Here is a 23,010-nt window from a genome sequence, read left to right as displayed (position 1 = left end):
CTCAGTCCAGGGTCACCCCAGCATCCACTCGTTCACCTCTGCGGTCAGTCAGTAAAAGGTCAGTGAGTGTGAGACAGACAGTCAGACAGACAAGGGTTGTTCCTGTCTGTTTGACTAGGAGAGTCACTGGAGTGAGAAGTTGTGCGTGTCCCCTTCCTCCTCCAGAGGCCTGAGTGCTCCAGTCTGTTACCTCTCAGTCTAGTAGATCACTTCATACACCGTGGCCTTCTTGTCTCCAGAGCCTGTAACAATGTACTTGTCATCGGCTGATATGTCACAGCTCAGGACCGAGGATGATTCCTTTGACTGTGAGAAGGGAAAAAAAGCCACAATAAATCTGGTGAAATAAAAAGATTTAAATATTAACTTCAAATGTACCACAAAGGGCCTGCATAAAAACTCTTCAGACATCCTCTATTACTCAAAGAAAATGCTGACAACTGTATACATAAAGCACCGCTCTTCCCCTACCAAATGATGCATTAGTGTTCATGCCAAGCCCCTTCAGTCATAAACACTTGAAGGGTTATCATTATTTACTCTTAAGCTGGTAGATGCAAGCTACACACGCGGACCCACATCCGCACTAAGTGGTCAGGACCCAGCGTTAATGACATACTCCAGCCCATTTCCGCTGATCAAGGCCCGGGCCTGTCAGCCAGCGGTCACCGTGCCCTTTCAACTGATCCAGGCAACCCACACATTTCCTGCAGACAGTCTGTATTGATCTCTGTACCTGGAATATGCTGGCGCCGTAGGGAGTCCTCCATGCATTCAACAGATTGTCCTTCCCAGTGCTCACAAACCATTTACCTTGTCAAAGGGAAAGGGAAATCAAACGTAATTAGAGCTTTGTTCAGAGTACAGGCAAAATGGAGATATGCACAGAAAGACAAAAAATGTAAAGCCAAAACGGACAATCAAGGTTCTGTCATAGTGCTATGCAGAAGTGCTGCCGTATAACTTTAAGATAACTTCAAGCAAAAGTTCTAGTGAAGATATGTAAAGAGTGTCTGCACTCAATCTGTGAAGCTTGAATATGTCTCTTACCACAGTAGGCAAACTTGAGAGAGAGAACGCAGCTCTCGTGAAGGTGCAGCTGGTACTTGTCAGGCTTGGTGTGGTGGAGCACTTCCACATTGCTACTTTCCATGCCAACAGCCAGCCACTCACCCGTCGGACAGTAGCCCAGGGAGAAGATCTGCGTTTGGGGGAGGAACAGACACAAGTTGAGCGCCATAGCTTTGTACTTGAAGCCAGCATGAAATTAAAATGTTTTTTTTTTTTTTTTTTTTGCAAATGTATGTTTTTAGGTCACATTGAACTACTGATTCAAGTTCCATAAAAAATTTTTTTTAACACAAATACTCAATCTTCCGGTGAAACAGACCAGTTTCTCCAGTGATGTATGCAGGACTTTTTAGATAATTTAGTCATACCCACCCCTGCATACTCGCATTCATCTGCCAACATTTTTGAGTGCAGTGAAATTCAAAATCTAACTTTTCTTTTTCAGTACTGATAAACTCAGATGTATGTCACAATACAGTAGAAAAGATCTGTCACCATTTCCATTTCATTGTGACTTCAAAGCTCCATGTTAAAGCTCTATGGCCTAACCTGAGACGTGAAGTCATGCTGTTGGAGTTGCCGGCCCTCTCTCAGGTCCCAAGAGCGGACTGTGTTATCAAGGCCACCTGTCCAGAGCTTGGTGCCATCATGAGAGATATCAATGCAGCTGGCACCATCTGTGTGGCCTTGAAATTGCCTGCAAATCACGAAAAGTAAAGGGTTTAGAGAAAGGCCTTGCTTTTAATTCTAAAGACTTTTAAGAAAATGTAATTCACAAGAAAAAGGCCCACCTGACAAGGGTCTGGTTGTGGAGGTCCCAGACGGCGATGTTGCCATCGCTGCAGCAGGAGAAGCACACCTTGGCGTCTGGGCTGATGGCCAGAGCGTAGCAGGCCGGTGCGGAGGAGGTCAGCTCGGCTTTGATGCGGGGTGTCTGGGAGGCAAGATCCCAAATGGTCAAAGTGCTGGCCTCCCCTCCGACGATAAGTGTGCGACCATCAGGCAACAGCTTACAGGACCGAATGTAGTTGTCCCTGTTCTGTAGAGGGACATCAAAATATTCCAAACAATTAAGGCAAAACATTTCAAGCTTCCCAGATTATGTCCACAAATACGCAAGTATGTAAAGCTTTTATAATATATGAGTAAGTATGAGTAAGCAATAGTTCTAGTAAGTATGATTTTGGCCTTTACCAGGCAGTCAAGTTGAGACACTGGACTCTTGCTTCCAGGCTGACTGATGTCCCAGATCTTAACACAGCCCTTGCCACCAGTGTAGACGTGGCGAGTTGGGTTGCTGATAGTCACGGCACACACAACCTCCCCATGACTGAGTGTGTTAATCTGACGGGCGTGGCGTGGGATCCCTGGACCAATGAGAGCATCTGGAGGGAAGGGCACGGGCTGCATCTGTCCGTCAGCGCTGACGTGGAAAGAGTAGGCTCTGAGAGAGACAGACAGACAAGGAGAGAGAGACCTCGTTAGTAATCTAGCAGTCAACAGCGCACTGATTGAAGTGGGTTAATTAAATCAATTACAGCAATATGAGTAAGTAGTTTGAAATGAGGCATTAAGAGGTGGAAAAGGTTGTGCTCTTAAGCACTCTCACGGAACCGTTACATAAACAGCGTGGGGAAAGAAAACGGTCTAGTGCGGCTACAAGTTATTTATGAGCATTTAATCTTTGACGGACACTTACGGTTTTCCACCAGAGATTGAGGTGAGGCTGGCAGGGAGGCCGGGAGCTCTCATATGAGGGTGCTCGAAACCCGCCTACAGAAACAAAACAGAACATGCTGCATTTCAACAAAGATCTGTATTAAAACACACATTACAAACGCCACAATCAAAGCCTTATACAGAATAGACCTGAGCATAGATTCACTTTTTATTTACTATTGTGTAGTTTGAAACCTGTAAGGTCTGCATTTATTAAAATAGTGGTACATATGGTTCATGTCTAACAGAGCTTTACAATAGCTGTGTGTGAAAAATCTCCAAAATATGTAAATAAATCATTATTTTTCAATTAATCGGTTGATTCAGTTGAGGACCAATCTGAATGATATGCTTTTGAACTAAATCTAGTTCAGAGCGTTACTTCTGACTTAAGTCGAAGGTATCATGATTTATTTAATTTTTGCATTTTTTAAGCTTGAAACTATCATCCCCCATTCATTGTTTAAGTACAGAAAAAAAAAATCAATACAATTCTTCAAAATTTCTCCTTGGCATTTTATAGGTTTGGAACAACATAAGGGTGAGTAAATGATGGCTGTTTAGATTTTTGTGGTGTGTAATATTCCTTTAACTTGACTAGATCAATGTATACTGCAAAAACGACCATGCAACGACAGAGGAATGATTTGTGCCCTGCACCTTCATTTAACCGAAAGGATGAAGCAATCAGACGGCAGGCAGTCAGGTAGCCTGAGAGCCCAGTCAATGTAACGCTCATTTCACACCCAGTCACACACACTACATCACCTCATGCACTCCCTACACTCTCAGGTTGTGGGCTTTGGGTGAGAGAGACAGAGATTGAAATCGAGCAAGAAAATAAAAAGAAATGATAGGAAGAAATTGGAAGAGAAAGGTAAGGTGGAGGACAGACCAACTTTTAAGTATGGGTGGGAATCTTCAGGCACCTCAGGATATGATTTGATTTCGTTTCAGGGAGTCACATATATGATTGCAAAATAATTCTCAATAAATCAAAAAAAAAATTGCAGAAGCATAGCAGCACAAATCTTTGGGGAGTTAAGGTGGCCTATTGCCAAACTGTGTAAATATTTAATGTATAATACATTTGCCTGCTCAGACCCACCAATGTTATGTTAACTCTTGTTCAGCTTTCATTTGTACACATATTGCAATTCCGTATTAGAGAAACCTTAAATTCTATTGCTTTTAAAGACCATGAATACTGTTTGCTTATGTTGTACATGAAAAAAGAACCACTTCCTAATAGATTATTAATTTAAAATGTCAACAGATCCAGGATCATGATGTTAATCACCTGTTAATTTTTTCCCTGTACCCCTACTTTTGAAGGCGCTTATTCACATACACGCACTCACCATGGGCGAGCGTCCGTAGGCAGCAGCAGCGGCCGCACTCATCTGAGGAGAGATGTGAAGGCCGGCATAGACTCCAGGGCTGGTCAGAGAACCATTCATCTCATGGTGGCTCATCATGGCAAAGGGAGTTGGGTAAGAAAGGGGGGTGCGCAGAGCAGGGGCGGCTGCAAGCACAGAGACACACAGCCAATCATAAATCAGTATCAGTCAACCGCGGGGAAAGGAGCTGAACTCGGGAACAGGGAGATAAATCTCAATCAAAGACCTGCCTACACTGAGCTGCTTCAAAGACTAGTTTAACAAAACGGCTTTAAGCTCTGGTAAAAAGGCAAGCCTACAAATTTGCTGAAGCTTTGGATTATTTCCATATGCAAATAATTCTCTTTTGGTTACAAATTGGCTCAACAGTGTTTGTGTTGTACGATGCGGGAGGCCACAGTATAGAGTGAAACGACACCTCTGAGGACATCGATTATGAACTCACTTAGAACTTCCATCGGAGCCTTGCCCAGGATGGGCCGCAGCCCTGGGGTGGTGCTGGTACCCGGGGTGGGGGCATCATTACGAGGCGTGGGGGTATTGGACTTGAGACCGGGCGTGGAGGATTTGTCATTCTGCAGATGTGAGAGAAGAGAGGGAGGAGAAGGGAGAAAGAGAGAGATAGAGAAAGCAGAGTTAAAATCCCCCAAACGAGGCAGCATCCAGGCAGAAGATTTAAGTGCCGCCAGAACCTAATCCAATCCAATTCTGACAAACTCACTACTCCTACGAAACTATAAACCCTGCTATTTATCCCCAAACCCATTACAGCTACAATGGAGATGAGGCTCGTTTTATCCTTCCCTCGCTTCTCCCGCTAATCTTTTTTTTTTTTTTTTGATGCAGAGGCCCAGAATGGTTAAACGCATTGAGTTATTAGCAGGGAAGACACGACTGATCCAGCTATGGGAATGCATTATCCCTGACATTTACAGATGTATTTAAAGCTGAGGCTGGGAAACAGACATTCACTTCTGAGCCATTAGAGAGAGTGGAAGATCACAGGGCGTTCAGGCTTCCCTAGCTGCCCCCTCCCATCAAACATATCCTATAATTCGGCTTCAGTGGCACAGACCCATATTCTATCAAATCTTACAGTGCTACCAATTATTACAGTATAAAAATCCAGATAGAGCTGATACATATAAAAGCAGCATTCTGGATTAAATAGAGCCAGATGTGCACGTGTGACAGTGTGAGAGAGATATCCGTACATGGCCATGCTCCTTGTTTTTAGAGGAGGGGGTGCTGCCGGAAGAGGCCACAGAGGCAGGGCTGTTGGGCGTATCCTTCTTTGCTGGGCGGGGCTTATCAATGCCGTTCTCAGGAGGGGAGTGGGCAGGGCTGCCTCTGGGTGTGGCAGGGTCCTAGAGCGCAAACATATAACAGGAAGGAGTTAAATATAAGACCATATTTGCAAGGAATAATTGATGGCATTTCATTTGAATCAATGAAAATATGATACATTTAAAATATGCATTCAATTTCTAATAACTTGCCCTTCCCAACATAAAATATGTTCCTCACCTCGTTGGAAACATCAACCACCAGATCATCACTTTTGTCTCCGTCACTGTCCTGAAAAACACAATGTGTCAACTGGTTAGCATCCCTCGCATTTTGTTACACAAGAATATTTCATTGGAGGTTCAGGTCACATCACTCACATATCGGCTCATGCTGTCCTTGTCCTCAACTTTGCGTTTCTTGGAGTCCAAGCTGTAATCGGAGGAGCCACGGTGTTTCTCGCTGGTTGTGCGCAGGCTGTCTGATGGAGATATGGAGTTGTTCTGAGGAGGAGACAGAGGGGAAATATGAGTGTGTCACCAGACTGCAGACTTTAATTCAACTCATTTATCTCTACATGCAGATCTGCAGGTGGTTTCCACTGCTTACCACTTTCTCAAGACCTCTAAATTGCTTTCAAAATAGCCTAAAGGACCAATCAGCACACAATAGTTTTTATCCAAACCTGATTCAAGTTCATTTCTGGTTGCGACAAATAAATTATTTGAGTTTAGAGCCAAAAACTATTACAATGACAGGTACTTCACAGCTGTCGGATCTGAAGGAGATCCAAGCTCGGAAATCAACAGCAAGGAGAAAAGGAAAGAAGAAAGGAGTTATTACTCCAAAACCGCACACTTAGAAAGCCAAAAGCGATTTATTCATTCTAGCCATCCAACTCAAATGCCCAAAACAGGCCTAACATAATATAGTGAGACTCGCCAAGCTGTATCTAACAACCCACAGTAGACTAAACACAGAAAAATGTGCTGGCTGCACTACAGAGTAGAGACAGTTAACCAGAGCAAAGAGGGGCTTGTTTTTACTTTCCCCTACTGCCCTCCCTTCATTCCCTCCACACAACAAACAGCTTCAGGAAGACCTGAACAGCAAGTTAGTGTTGAACAACGGCCCATTATCTGCGAGAAGTCCAACTTGCGCTGTGTGTGTGGGAGCACGTAATAGCATTGATCACCTAGTACCCTTCCCTCAGCACAGTGGATGACTCTGCTTGAGGCTACCGCCCATACTCACAATAATGTGCTGTAAAAGTATCTCATGAATTCATAGTCTTTAGCAAGCATGCTCCATATGCAACACACTTTGAGTGCTCTCTGGGCACTTTCTCAAAACAATCCCTTCTCCTAGAGCTTTACTCATCTCGTCCCAAGAGCCTTCACTCAGTGTGAGGCAACAAGATTCACAAGGGAAAATGTGGCCAGATCACTGGAAGCGTAAAAGGATTCAGCTGAGATGATGAAGTAGCAGACTGGGCCGAATGCCCAATAGTCTCTGTTTCTCTCGCTCTCTTTGCATGATGTCTGACCTTCTAAAGAGATGCTTAGCGTGACTCATTAAGGAGAGTCACCAGCGTGCTATCAGATGACCTTAGACTACGGCAGCAGCGAACTCACAACAGCGCATGGACTGCTAACTGCCAGAGGAGCTCCCCTTCCTTCAGACATGACTGCACCCATTCAGGCCTCGCCGGGCCAGCAGAAACCCAATCTCACGGCCACAATCAGCCATCAGAGAGATTTAAACCCCGTCGAATAAATGCCTTTTACAAGGGCACAGAGATGAGAGGGAGGAAAACAATTCCCGCGCCTGTGCTCATACATATTTATCACGCTAGCAATAGAGAGCGGAGAGGGGCGGTAAACAAGTGGAGATAGCAGAGGGGTGGGTAGGAGGGGAGAGGGATAAAATAAATCCCACAAAGGAGGGAGGGAGTCGACGTCGTCTTTAATTGTGATGAAATTATAGAGCCGCGCTAATCTGCACGCTGTAATACGAGTCATTTCCCATCTGCGGAGAGATGTGAGTGCTTATTTCATAAAAAGCTTGTTTCTCTATTAGTCATTTTAATGAACGCAGATTACCATTTCGTGCACGAGTTGCGTGTGCTTCAGGATGAAGGATCTTACTTGACATTTACATTAATGGAAATTTTCTTAGGCATGAAATGGGCCAAGAGGTGGTATTCACCCAGTACAACTAAGACATATTTGCTCCGTTTCAAAACCTAGTGAGCCGCCTATGGAGGCAACATTAAGGTATCATTTAAGGAGTGCTCCTGACATGAAGGCTGTTCAAAACACTACGCAACTTAATTATGTTGCTTTTCGACACTTTGTAAATAAAATCATAACGGCGGACAAAGTGAGAAATGCATTTCCTAATGTTTAAAGTTCTAATGTATTATATATATATCGTATTCAATACAGAAAATCAGCTAAAATATATATATATATTTTAAATACAAATGGATTATTTTATTCAATGTCTAGTAAACATGCTAACTTCCAAAATTTACTGAAATCAACAGCCTCAAATCTCCTACGTAGGCAGCTCAGAGGGTTTTGGAAAAAAGCTATCAAGACAGAGAAATCAAAGAGGAAAACTGAGGCAACAGGAAACCTGAGACTCACCGTGCTCTCTGTAGTCAGCAGACCCCGGTTGGCGTTGAAAGACAGGCAGAACGGCAAAACATAACAGAGATAAACAAAAGTCAATTACCCTGACCGACTGACAATCAGAGTTAAGAGAGGATTTCATCAGCAGGCAGAATATGTCTGTTATGTACACAATACAGCTAGCAAACCATTAGCATGTGTCCTTTATTAACCTTGGCCAATCATTCAAGCCACAGTGTGTGTCATGTGCATGTTCATTTGCTTTATACACACTTGGTTCTTCTCTGAAAATAGGCTAAGGCTACATCCCTAAATGGCAAGCCATGAGAGGAGAGTACTCAAAAAGAAAACCTAAGGAGGTCAATAATGTCAGCAGCACTATAAGAGCTATAATAATTATTGAAGAGGAGGGTGTTACGAAACAAGCGTTTGATTCACACAAGAGTTCTGTATGGCTGAGCAACTAAAGTTTCACTCTCTTGGCTTTAAATGAGAGCAGTGTGGGAGTCTGCTCCTTACCTCGGTGCTCCAGGTCATGGTGGTTTTTTTCATCCTTCACCGGCAAGTGAGGCTGACTTCCCAAGGCTCCGAGAGCCAGCAGGCCTGAGCCAGAGCCGGTGACTGGTGGGATTCCTGGTGGCTGAAGGCCAGAAGGGTGGGGAGGTAAAGCCACAGGGCCGTGGGCAGCATGAGAGAGGTGCTGGGCCTGGAGTTGCTGCTGCTGCGGAGAAACAGACAACAGAGTGGGCCGGAGAGAAAAAAGTAGAGAAATCTATGCCACAATCAAAACACACTGCTTCTGTGAGGTCAATTCAGAAGCACAGGCAGGGGTCCTGGGATGTTTACATGCTTGCAAGTCATATTTGAGGATCCTGCAAACAACCTCATCTTTATGTAGATTGGATCTTAACCTAAAAATATAAAATATTGCAGTGTCGTGCACCTTGTGACTTTACGTTTCAGGTTCCCAGCTCAAATGTAACAAAATCTGTGAAATATCATACGAAAAAGCATGTAAAGCCACTCAAACAATAAAACTCTGACACTCACAAATACTCTCCTAAAGAGTCGTCAAGCCCTATTTAAGATAGTTTAAAGACAGCATGGCGTTACAATGCTGTCAGCTCATTGGCTTAACACCACCTGCTCCTTAGCCCCATCAAAACGCTGGACGGCTATATTTACATCCCTCACATTTGGGTCTGGTTATTGCACAAAGTATGAGTCACTCAAGAAAACCAAACTTTAAACACCACTCCAACAGCAGCTGGGCCCCGCTTTTGTGTGTGTGTGCGCGCATGTCGAGCGGCTGCGGCAACGGCGGCCAAGAACGAGGGGTCCTGTTCTGGCACGCGTTCAAGCCTCCAATACCTCCATCAATATTTGAAAAGCTTGGAGGAAACTGACGAGAGTTAAAAACCACTCAGCATGGGAAGCGAGCAGTTTAAAGCAAGGTTAAATAATACTTAGCAGAGCCACCAATAAAGAAAAAAAACAACAAAAAACCCAGCCTCCGCAATTTATTAGTATCCACAGGAAGAATGAATTATTTAAATGGCTGTTAGGGCACATACCGCCCAACTCTGTACAGACCTCACTATTCAATCAATGACCATATACGGTCATTCTCTAAGAATTCTGATTTTTTTTTTTGGCTTGACTTAGAAAGGGTAGATGTTATTGGCTATGTACGGCGATCACGGTGGTACAACCTTTCAGAATTATCAGCAGGTCATTAATGCCATGCCATAAGTAAATATCAATACTAAAGGCTTATTTATAAGTCTGGAATGCTCCAAAAGCTTGCCCTTTTCCAGTGGGTAAATCATTATTAAGATGTCCATCACAGGCCCTTATTCGCGGTGAGTATAATTGCTAACAGCTTTGCGGATTATTTGCACAGCTGGCTGTATATTGAGACTCGGGCCTTTGAGATTGGCAGAAGAGCGAATGGTATATAGAAGAGCGCTCCTTGGGATTTGAACCTGCAACCTTACCCTCCCCAACACAACAGAGCTGCCAAGCCAATTATGAGCTGTGCCTCAGAGTGTGGATCTGTGAGGAGATGTGATAAGGAAGTGTGCATGTGTACCGTGGCACTGAGCGTGGGTGGTGGGTGCATGTTCTTGAAGAGAGAGTAAAAGGGCAAGAGAAAATAAGAGAGATAGTGAGACAAGAGTGGAAGTGAGTGATGGTAAGAGAGAAACAATCTAGGTGCTAGGGTGTTCATGTGGATGTGTCAGGAAGTGAGGTGAACCGCTAGTGAAAAGGGTGGGGGGGTTGGGGTGTGAGTGTGGCTTCAGAGATGATGACTGACCACATGGGAAATTAAAGAAGCCGTTGATTCATGGGGGAGAACCCTCCCTGCTCATTCCGGCTAATGAGCCACTGATGTGTAATATGCATGGACAATAAGTGAACCCTCATTAGAGACCCGGGTATGAAGACAAGAAAATAAAGAAATAAAATGTCTCCAGTAATTTAATATTCCTGCATAAAGACCGTCTCAACTGGTGCTAATCTCTCCCTCTTACAGCAAAACAATGAATCTCGGGCCAGTGTGAACAATTAACAATGGACTTATAAAAAGATAAGTGGCTAAATCAAACAAGCGCCTGTTTCTATTCTCATGTGTGTATGTTAAACAGCCCCATCCTGAGTTTAGTGCTGTAACCACGCAACATGCAGGCCTGAGGGGATTCAAAAACAAAGCCCCATGATTCACCCTCTCGGCCACGAACACACTTAATTGGGCCCACAGCACAGATGGGGCAGTCTTAATAGAGATCTATCCATACATCTACAGCAGATGACTGCCCACTGCATCGAGCTGGGCAATTGCCTATAGCCAAAACAATGATATCTTTATTTATTTTTTGCCTTTGGACAACATTCCATAGATATATCTATTATATGCATGTATTTTAGTTTTGAAAAAACTTTTTAATTAGATGAATCATCATTGACCAAGCAGACAATTAAATTGGCTAAAATGCATAATGCAAAATTTAAGCCTAGTTAAAATAACCAATGCTTGTTTTCCACTAAATAAACAGAAGGAAAAATATAGCCTATTTATTTATTTATATGCACCAATGCAACAGTAGTACATGGTAAAAAAGAAAATTTCACTAAATCGTTTCACAAATAGTTGAAATGGAGCACTAAATAATTTAATTGAATGACAATTTCAACTGATTCCCAAGTCAAGTGTCAATCAAAGACGCTATTAAAGTCACAAGACAAGCAAGGATGGTAAAATAGTCTAATGAATAATTAAGCATGTAAGCAGCTAAGTTTTATATACCCAGTAAATTGTGAATATTTAATATATTGCCAAGACCTACCACTACAAGCCTCAAACTCAACCACAGCCTATAAACTCCTGACAAACAGACCAGTCCAAGCAAAACAGAGAGGAAGTTAAGCATAGGGAGAAAGAACTGAGAACATTATAAAATGTGTATATAAATACGTATGCATTATAAAAAATAGGGTTATTGTAGATAAACACACTGTTGATGAGGGCAGAAATGCTGAGCTGCCAGAAGAGGCCATCTTAAGACCTCAGATCAAAGTCAAAGCACAGCAGAAAAAAAAAAAATCTGCTGCCCTAGATGCATCCTATTACCAGCCCTGAGGTTCATCAATAAGAGATGCTGGAGGTTTTTTGCTCTGAGAGAGAGGAGTGTGAGTGTGTGTGTACACGTGTAGCTCACATCTCACCTTTGCCTTATACTATTTATGAGTCTATGGCACCTGTGTGAGTGCACATATACTGCATACTACTGTGTGAATTACAAATACCCCCTACTCAAAGAACAAAAAACTCTCCGACAAGCAAGTATGTTTCCTGCTTTTCAAGTTTTTGATGAGTTCTTAAAGATTAAGAGTCATTAAAGTTGGTCTGCTGTAATATAACATCAAAGCTATCAGACGGTGATCCTTCCCAGAGATAACATGGCATTTAAGAGCGACCACATGACTGCCCTGTTCAGACTTGATTCCTGGAATTATCTCTGAGTAAGTGTCAATGCTCAGGATCTAATTGAATTCCAATATCAGACAACACAAATCCACCCTCAAACCTTCACCCCATGATTATCAGATTCTTCAGCTGTAGAGCAAATCTAAAGGCGGCGAATCAAAGCAGGCTCAGATCAGAGCAAACATTACTTCTGGATGTATGGGGGTCAGATTTGTTTTTCCCTACATGTTGATAGGGATCTGGGTCACTTGCCCCTGATCAATAAGCGACATTTAGAAGGGAGTTGTGGGCAATTCTAGGAAAGGAACTGCTGTAGTAGCTCAGGGATATGTGTGCAAGATCCTATTTGTCTTTAATTCCCAGCACAATCCAGGTCAGCAGAGAGGAATGAGCCTCTTGTTAAACCTGATCTAATTAAAGGTATCCAGACTCTAATGCTCAAAGAGAGCTCTGAGCAGCTTCTAGATGCAAACTCGGGGGACAGAGGACACTAAGAACACTCATGCCACATATAGAGTAGACTAAATAAAGCTCGGTCAACAGTGTCCGGCTGTACATTAGAGAAACAATATTGCAGCTATGAGCTAATAGGTAAAGAAATGTGAGACTATAATCAGAGATTGTGCTGCAAATAATCATTACACATCCCTTTAATGGACTGGGTTGTACTATTTTTTAATAAGTAAAATATTGTAAATTTGGTTTATGACAAAGGTTATAGGTACCACCAACTCTGACCCAAATATACCTATAAAAGCATCCACTTCCTCACTCAATATACAAATACATTTTAATCAGATTAAGCACACAGCATGCATGTACATATCTTTAAAACATTAAAAAGGCATTCATTGTAGGGGCAAACCTGCACATGATTAAAATAAGCTACTAAATCCAAAATTAATCGTTAAATCAGTTAATAGGGTTATTTTGCATCTACAACAGTGCAGGTTTACCCCATTCTTAAGGTCAAATAAAGTAATTAAAGAGGTATACACACGGTGAGGGGCAGATTGGGAAGTCCACGTACCCCGATGATAGCATTTAGTTCAGTCATTGTCACTTGCTTTGCACGTTCAACAGCTTGTGCTACTTGCTGTTGGTGCTGAAAGAGGGAGAGAAAAACTGATTAAATTCAGAGTCAAAGCAAATTCTAAAAGTCTATAAAGCTCAAAACACTACATCTAAAACTAAAATGAAGCTATAATTCAAATAAAACTCACCTCTTGTGACAGAAAAGGCATAATCTGGGCTAGAATAGCATTGAGCCTTTTGGCAATCTCAGTCTGGAAGAGGAAAAGAAAGAGGAAAAAGTTAAAAAAAAAAGGGTTAATTTACTTCTGTTAAAGTGCACCACTAAGCCTTTTTTAGCGTTTCCCAACGATTAAGCCAATTACCACGGCAATCAGAACCGCTTGACTCGGCACACTCCAAACTGCGTGATATTGACATGTGAAATATTTAAAACATTATGAGAGCCCAGGGGAGAGAGAGAGAGAGCACAGCTGCGATGAGTGTATACTCCAAACCACACGAAGAACGAGCCAGATACTCTGGAGCTGTTGAGAGTAGCACTGTACTTCAGCTGCCATCAGCCTGCAGGCACGTTCTACTAGTCTAGCACACAAAACTTTCCTTTGCAATCTGAACTTCACATTTTCACCTCTACCATTATCACCGCTGATTTGTAATTGCACTAAAAAGAAAAGCTTGCAGAAGTTGATTTCGTTCATTTTACATGTCTCCACAACAAAATGACTGCCAACTCCTGTTGTTTAGCAGATGTTAAATAATGCAGACAGTCCCTGAGGGCATGTTGGAAGCAGACGAATGTGATAAAAGACTCAAGGGCTGACCACAAAAAAGCTGTTTTATAAATCCCAAATTTATGAATTTGCACCATCCAAAAAATTGTACACATGGTACAAGCAGCAATCAGAGCCAAAAGATTGAGCATATTAGCTCTTTCAGTGCTTTTACAATAATGAAAAAAAATTACTACAACCAAGACGAAAAAAAAACCCCGAAAACACATTTAATCACAGCATTTTCATTTAAAGCTGAACACGTTGTTCAGAAATCTGGCCCAAATGTCTGTAGGAACACTGACATCTTAAAATTTGCATTCCGATGAGCCTTTACAACGAAACAGAAATTGTTCACATCACAATAACGTGTCTAATGAACAAAGGTGGATTACGTCCAGACCTGTCAGGAGCTGAGGCCTATTTTGCCTTATCCAGACCCCACCTTTTTCATTTTCTCAGCAACCCACCCCCAAGTCCCCCCTTCATCTAGCCCACCGCAGGGACCCGACCTTCATTCTCTCTCCACCCGCCTGACCGTTGCCATGGCAACTGTAGCCGAGCAGGCCCCGTCTCCTATCGCGCGCCGATCATTATGCAAATGGTACCTCAGCTTGACCGTAACAGCCTGTAAAATCATATTACGTGCACACAGGCAGGTCATTAAATTGAATTTTCGGCCTGTCGATCGGCTGAGTACCGCACACGAACGGTGGATAAAAAGGCGAGCAATAGCGGAGGATGATGTGGGGTCGTCGTGAGAACACATGACAGTAAAGGAGGGGGCCTCTCCACCCAAAGGCTACATGCAGCTACAGTAGGATGTACTCCATCCCTCTTCCTTTCCATCATCAGACGCCAGCAGGAACACAGCACGGCCGACATCACAGCCTCTTCCACTGATGAAAGGAGCTCACATCACAGGTCTGGCACTGGCTTTGACTGAGACCAAAGGACAGGGGGAGGAAAGCCTCTGAAAAATAACTCGGCTGCAGATACATCTATAGAATTTATGAGGCTCAGTTCAACCCAGGGCCAGAACGGAGCACAAACACATCACAGGGATTTCAGCTCTATTTTTCATTTCAATGGCAAACACGCAGCACTGCGCCGACCAGGAAATTATTTATAACATATTGCTGAAAATGCCAAGCGGTTGCAGAATCCAGGCACAATATATTTTTTTACAAGATACTCTGTAACACCCGAGAAAGTATTGCTCCCTCCCTATGTATGTCGGGACAAGCTATAGTGGAAATATTCAATAAACCACGCACGCTATTAAAGAAATATACTAAACGACCATATAAAACGCTCAGCACACAGATTAAGTTCATTATTCCATATCAAAAGGATGATGCTACATCAAAATATTTAAACAATCTGACATTTAGTTGTTAGTCTGATATTTAGTTGTTGTTAGTAAATATAAGTATTTTTTGTTTAAGTGCTTGATGCTTGCAAAGTATAACATTGTAAATCTGAAACAGGTTAGAATGACAATATTCATACATGTATGAAATATATATTTAAAAAATGCACTAAAAACACTATATTTTGTGCATCCCTACATTCTCAAAAGCTAAAGTCAAACTTTGTGCGACAAGCAGAGTACAAGTTCAGCTTTTAGCCACCACACTACACTCTGGAAAAAAGTTACTAGAAGAACGCATCAACAAAATGCTGGTTGAAAAGCCAGCTCAGTGTATAATCCTTATTTGCCAAGATAAACCGCGTCAATAGCAGCCTGACATTTGACAGGATTTGCCGAGAGGCCTGGAGAGCATCGAACACATTCCTTAAGGGCTTAACGCGACGTTGACAGCTGGCCGAGTGAGGTCAAGGGTCGCCTTATCTGACACTTACTCTAAAGCTTCATGCTTTATCTTGCAAAAACAATCCCGCTGTCGGGGGAAAACATGTCCGACGGCACTGATGTACGTAAAAAGTCGGCAAGCACTGTGCTTAATATATGAATCTATGATGAAAGCAGTGCTGGGCATTGAGCTGGACAAGCAGAGCTTTTAGCTACAACTGCGGATAAAAATAGGATGTCACTTTAAGCAGATGAAAGCCTGCCTCTTAAGTGGCGAGCTTCACGCTCTGGTACACAATTACAGGTACTCGGACCTGTCTAGCACCATTTCAAGAGCACTCCAGGGCCAGGCTGTCAATGGCGTGCTGAAAGCTATTTGTCTGTTGCCATCAGCGCCAGCAGAATGGAGTGAGACGCTGATGAGCATTGAATATAGAGGAAAACAACTGGCCCTTCCAGGCATGTGTCTCCATCACAAACAATACTTGACCTAGCCAGGTTGATGGGCCCCTGTATTCTGCCAGGGTGAAAGGGTGGTAATGCTCTCTGACAGACTCATGCTCAGTAGTAAAGGTATAACAAGATCTATATATGCGTGTGGCGGAGGTGAGAGCACAGGCTTAACAGGGTTGTTAACTTACAGCACTGGCATTAAAATTTACTTGCATTGATCGACATTAGTCCATAGGTCTGCGCGGGTGGATAGCTTGTGTTTTCAATTTGGGGTTTGTTTTTTTTTGGCTTGTCTCTCACATACTCAGGCCTCTGCAAATAGCCCTGCTCTATTATGCATGTGTTTGAAGAGTCATTGTACAGGTTCACCTGGTTTCATGACCTAACCACCATAAACAGTATGACGGAGCAGGCCTTGTGTTTCCCAGTCCGCCCACCTCTTTATCAGAGGCTTTGTGTACTCATCTCACTGAGCCAGTCAGTTTGCTTTGGCTCACATAGAGAAGGACAATCCAGCAGTTAGCAAACACTTCCTAGGGTACCCCTTATAAATCATGTATCAGCGTCCCCATGTCAAGCCGGGCCTGACTGCCACAGTCTGGGTTTGACAGCAAGGAGAGGGGAGGAGATTCCCTCAGAGTCTTACACCAGGTGAGAAAAACCTCACAAAATAAGCTACGCTGTGAGTGCACCTCAGTCATCACAGCGGCTCAATGACATGGAGCAGCTGCCATTACAGCTGCATTTCCTCCCTCACTATGGCTGTCTGCAGGTATCAGACGCTAGCGTGCATCCTGAAATCCGCATTATGCCACGACTGTTTAAAATACAGTGCCTAGAGACGACCGAACGGATGAGGAAACGGATTGCCTAGCGGTCAGAATTAAATCCTCAGCGCTGAGAATAAAGCGGCAATCTACGCTACCTCGGTTGGTTAACCACCCCCCGCCTGGCATCCGCTCCTGGGTTCTAACCCAGATCAACAGACCTGGATAAAAGGGTAGGATCTGTCTGTTTGCTTATGAACAGCAATACCTCCCTCCTCTTTAGCAGGTTAGACTCAGTGTTAGATGAATAATTCAATAGTGCATCCATAGGCTCTGTGGAGGTTCCTGATAAAAGTCAAGGCGCTAAAATGGATCAGTCGATTAACCCATTTACACAAGGCCAGCTCTCCCACCTTCCACTTCTATTCTCTCACTCTTCTGTCCCTCAGCTACCAGTAGGGAGATAAGTGGTTAACAGGAGGGGCAAGGGCCCTGACAGACAGAGGAGAGCAGAGACTCACACTGTGGACACTGATGGATCGCCATCCACAAGCTCCTCCCTGATGCCATTAACCTTCATGAGGTGGAGAAGGGGAGCAGGCTGAGGAAGCTGGGTTGCCTCTTAGGTGGCCTAACTACATCTGGTGCACAGCACAATCTCATTATTATCTAGGGGACAGGACATGTAGTCATGTACGACGCATCACAATAATGCCAAGACACGTCAGATTAATGTTTGCAAATACGGTGGAAGAGTCACCTAACTTTAAAGTATAACATTGAAAGTAGTAAGGTGGGTAATTATAAAAACAATAGTTAAAATCAACATGAAAACAGTCACTTAGTCAGTTCTTATCCTGTGCACAGATTACATTTGTTAGTGATTAGATTCAAATTTCAAAAACGGCAGAGGAGGGGGAAAAGGTCACAACTTGCTCAATGCTTCAAAAAAGGTCATAATAGGTCATATAGTTTCATGTGGCCATGATGCTGGCTTCAGGCGCTTCCAAGATATGGAATACATGTTCAAATCAAAGATATAAATGACCAATTATCCAATTTTTTTCAAATATATGTTAGTTGCAGCCCTAGAGAAAATGCAGGGTAAGAATTGATTGGAGGGGATCAATTCATGGCAGTCTGTTTTTCCCCTTAGCATTAATTTATAAAGGGTGTCTTAAATGTGCTGACATAATAGGGACTCGACAGACTCTGCTCCCTTTAGTCATTAAATCACACGGCCCCTCCTGCCAAAGTCCTGACTTTAATCTTATCAAAGATGTCTGACCACGCTCTACTCGGCACAAGCAGGAAAAGAGACGTGACTCTGTGTGTGCGCTTGTAATGTCCTGACTTCTAGCTTATACTAACGGCTGCTCAAAAGAACACAGTCTACAGTCTCTCTCATCATCTCTAAGGAGTGCACTTCACTTGTCTCCTAACACACCGGTGTGACTGCATTGACTGACGTCTACACACACAGTGCATGGATCCTCTGTGACTCAAAGATTGTGTGAACACGGATCAAAGGGCTACATACCTGTTTGTGCATTTCAATGTTCAGCCCATAGGACATCTCATAGTACTGAAAGAAAGAGAAATGAAAAACACTCAGGTTTTTTTATTCAATCCGAGGCACATCAAACATTTTCACCTAACATCAGAGAGTAGAGAAAAGAAAGTCAGATTCTAGTGAAACATGAGGGAAAAAGAGGAGAACAGGGTTTTGCTGGCTGCGCACTTCAAAATCATGTTCCATAACAGCCTCTCATTTCTGCAGGTTATTTTTCTCTAAATTATAACGATAAAAAGTTTACAATGGAAATCCCACTTGGTTTTGGGGTCAGAGTTCCCATACGTTCTGACAAATAAATCTCCATAAATCTTTTTATGGGAAAAATAGTAGTTTATTGGTCAAAGTTATGGGAACTCTGACCTCAAAACCAAGTGGGATTTCCATTGTTTCCAAAAATTATATTCAAGCAGAATAAAAACGATAGGAAATAACATTTCCACTAATATTTTTTATCAATTTCATGACTCTGGTAAACCATATTCATTTTTTTTAAAACGCCTCACCTTGTCCTAGCAAAATCTAGTAAATAAAAATAATAATAATAAAAAGAAAGACTTAAAAACACCCCGATCCCTCAGCACGTCTAGATTTTGACACTATCAGCTCAAACAGTCAGCATGGGGATTCTACATGTGTTTACCTAACCTCTCCTCCCCTTTCTGACTGACATGCTTTTTCCTGTGAATGGAATGTTTAACTAGCGTCCCTGGGTATTGGTTAAAGTCATTGCTCGCGTGTTTACACAAGATAAGAGAATACACTTCCACAGTTTAACCTTGTTTAGTTACACCGCGAAAAGCTTTGTTTTTCCTCTCCCTATCATAAATCCTAACATGAGGCTGTTTTGATCTCCTGAACGTCTACGATTGAATTTAGGGCTTTGGTGTTGTGTAAATGATTAAGCCCGTGATTAAGATTAACACTGAATTTATGTAGCCGTTTGTTTGTGCATAAAATCGTGTTATCATAGACGGAACGCTGCAGAGACTTTGGATTTCTGTTGCGATCTAGTATTTTCCCACAGACGCCTTTGGCACTCCTCCATCACCCCTCACCCAATTTACAGCCATGCATTTGTCTGAGAGCAGCGTCTCCTTGGAGAATAATCAGATCCACACACAGAGGGAGGTAGAGAGAAGGGGGAGAGAAAAGGGGGAGAGAGAAGAGGGGACAATGCTGTGGTCATTGACCCCTACGGTTAAGGGTTGGTGTATGAAAGGGCCCGAGGCTAAGAGCAGTCAGTCAGGGCCCTTTAATAAAGCAGGAGGCTGAACTAAAAGCACCAGAGGGGGTTTCACAAACACATTCTAAAACACACACATACAGAGAGACACGCAACAAGGCATCTGCCTTCACCCCAGCTACTAGTAATGGCAGCTTACATATTGGCTAATCTTACCATGACATAATGGCGCTGCATCTCGGTCTTCTCATTGGCCAGTTTGTCGTACTCCACTTTAAGACTGGGAGGAAAACAAAACAAATCAGCTACTGAACAAACATGTGTTTTCACTGCTTACACCCACAAAAATAATCCACAGTGCAAACATGAGGCTAAACAAATAAATTCACATTTTACAAGGCTTCGTTTTAAAAGTAATAAAAATCAATTTTAACGCTTTAAATAAGGGACGCAACAATAATTCTGCTTATATTTTCATTTATGAGCGAATTTAATAATTTTCATATTATAGCTGATAACAAAAACCTACACTGTTTTTTTTAAGCAATAAGAGTAATAATAATATCACAAATAAATAAAATAACAATTTTGTCCCTAAAGTGCTAAAGTCAGACATAATAATAAACAATTCACTAAATAAGATGTCCTTATTGGGTACCACTTTACAATAAGGTTTCATTAGTTAACATGAACTAAGAATGAACAATTACTACTTCTACAGCATTTATTCATATTAATTCATGTTAATTTCAACATCTAATACATTATGGAAATCAAAACTTGTTTTTGTTTACATTAGTTAATGCACTCTTAACTTAAACAATGAACTGTATTTTGATTAACTTGCATTAACAAAAAATAATAATTACCTTAACAATTGTATTTCTAATTTGTTTGTTAATACATTCATGTTAAAAAATGAGACCTTATTGTAAAGTGTTGCCCATTATTATTGTACTACAAATAAATATGCTTTTATGAGCTAAATCTGTCATAATCATGCACTATAACTTTAAATTAATATTAGATGTCAGCGGCAGCAATCAAAAATTAAAAAACATCTACAATTAAATGTCCATAACATTAGCTAATAACCGATATGGTGCACTTTTACTTCACATTTTTTACCATTAAGCACACTTTTTTTTTTAACACAATTTAGATTTATTTTTCCTCCCTTACGCCTGTGAAACACAATTAGGCCAAGCGGTAATTGTACAAGCTACTTTACGGGCATATAACTCTAAATTATTACCTGTGATACTGGGCTTGCAGGAACTGAAATTCGTCTTTGATCCTGTCACAGGACTCCGCCACTGTGAATTTGAAGCCTGGCTGACCAGGCTGGTGGGGCGCCTGAAAGACAGCCATCACATCAATCAAACTCAATTACATCCTCAGAGAACCAAATTTGTTTTCCACCGACTGCAGAGCGAGCCTCTAATGCATTCTGGGCCCTGGGAGAGCAGCTATAATATTTCAGCCTGAATGAGGGCTGGGGGTGACATCCACGCTACAGTGACATCTGGGAGATAGCTGGAGCACCAGTAGCGCTCTGACAAAGGAGGCGGAGGTGGGGGGGGGGATCTTTACAGTCCTGGATCTGCCGTTTTAGTGCCTCACATAAACACCGGCGGGAGAAATGGGGTCGCCTCGCTTGGATAGGTCTGAGCGTGCCAAACTACGCCTGTAAAAAAGCTGTTGTTTTCAGCCTCTCTCTAAACGAGGTGCTTGTGAAAAAACGTGAAACTAGAGAACAAAGATGATTTCTTTACCATTCAACATCAACTACTTTATTGACAAGAGCCTTTACCCCACTTGATTGTGCTTCCAACCACCCTGCTCTTTCACTTCAAAGCATTATCACAGGCACCAGGGCTTAGCAAATCAAATGAAGGTGCACATCATGCACATCAGGATGTCGTTCGTCATGGACGGCGGCTCTGCCCTTGCTCTCCAGCTAAACTGATGCAGATGTAGCAATTATGTTCCATATCAGTTCAAGATGCACTTACCGGATGCCGGCCCTGTGGATACATTTTGAAATGTATCCTTTATTTTTTTGGAGGTCTATTGGGTGGGGGGTGTCCACTGGCACGCCACTGTACTGTAAAAATCAGCCGGACACGAAGCCAACTGGACGCTGGGGGCAAAAATCCTCTCAGATCTCTGTTGCTGGAACCCAAACAATGAAAAATAAACAAACAGACGAGGAGGACACCGTTACATTCAGACAAATGACGTTTGGACATGTACACTTGCGGTTGAGACGATATGTATTTTCACCTGCACTTTGAAAACAACTCCGTTCATTGTGTCAGGGGAAAAAAACTACACGCTCGAGCGAACGCTACATTCTCTACTATTATACACACACACAAAAACAGGAACATTGAGAAGAAATTTGGTGTTTTTCTTTGTTTGGCAACTGATATTTTGACAGGACCTCGTTTAGCACGTCACATTGCTTGAAAGAAAACGAATAAGAAGCCCGTAAATGAGTCGACAAAGTGATAAGTGATGAGCTCAGTCAGCGTGTGAGTGTGAGAAGCGTTTCAAAGCTTGGTTGGTTGGATAACGAGCTATTGTCGTTAGCTAACCTGCTAGCCCACTGTACCTGTCTCTGTGCGCTCGAACTGCCGAATCACTTCCACCGTTCCACTTCTGAAATGTTAATCACGGCTTCAATTTCTGAGAGAAAGATATGGTTCCTGGTTGACGCGAACGGTGGCGAACATCTCTCGCGCGCTCGCTCTATCACAAGAGGCGACTCGATGAGAATCAGCAAAGAAATAAAGAGACGCCAAACTCCACGGCGCGAAAAAAAGGTTCGTGTAATCCCCAAAAAACACTGCCAAAACGATACTTCCGAATTTGAAGAGGTTTGGGACGTTTAAAAGTGTAACGTTGTACTTCTTCGCCGCTCGAGCATTTCCCCTTCGTCCAGCAATGCAACCCTGTGCCACACACAGACAGTCTACTGACACGAGGGCTGAGCCACTGCGAGAGCGCCTCTTGCTAGCCAATGAGATGAGAGAACCGAGAGTTTTGCCCTGCCTACCAATTGCAGGGCCGCGTCCCCACGTGGGGACTGCATCCTGATGCATGACATCATACTCGCCATTTTAGATCAGAACAGGTAGCTCGTATGAACATTTCTAGGTATTTTTGAACAAAGTGGACCGATGTCACAGTCAATGTCTTTGTTTGGAGACCTAACACAGTCACAGTATAGACACAGACGACGTTCTGAGCAGGAAAACAACAGCATTGTGTATTACAAACACTATTATTTATTATGTATGTCGG

General features: G+C 42.7%; 1 protein-coding gene across 1 annotated transcript; it reads right to left on the bottom strand.

The window, feature by feature from the left end:
* tle3a (TLE family member 3, transcriptional corepressor a) lies at nt 1-23,010 on the bottom strand. Its single transcript, XM_039683940.2, has 21 exons — nt 22,319-23,010; nt 21,717-21,876; nt 20,957-21,057; nt 19,918-19,981; nt 18,483-18,527; nt 13,325-13,387; nt 13,102-13,206; nt 8,633-8,834; nt 8,129-8,136; nt 5,858-5,980; nt 5,718-5,768; nt 5,405-5,557; nt 4,636-4,765; nt 4,152-4,315; nt 2,771-2,844; nt 2,266-2,515; nt 1,863-2,110; nt 1,621-1,768; nt 1,051-1,201; nt 737-813; nt 1-306 (listed from the first exon to the last, which is right to left on the bottom strand). The coding sequence occupies exons 2-21, from the start codon at nt 21,738-21,740 to the stop codon at nt 199-201; spliced, it is 2,289 nt and encodes a 762-aa protein (XP_039539874.1). The 5' UTR covers nt 21,741-21,876; nt 22,319-23,010; the 3' UTR covers nt 1-198.

The sequence above is a fragment of the Pimephales promelas genome, chromosome 10 (genome assembly GCF_988280905.1).
Source record: "Pimephales promelas chromosome 10, fPimPro1.hap1.1, whole genome shotgun sequence".
NCBI classification, from domain to species: domain Eukaryota; kingdom Metazoa; phylum Chordata; class Actinopteri; order Cypriniformes; family Leuciscidae; genus Pimephales; species Pimephales promelas.
This window is presented reverse-complemented; position numbering and strand designations above follow the sequence as displayed.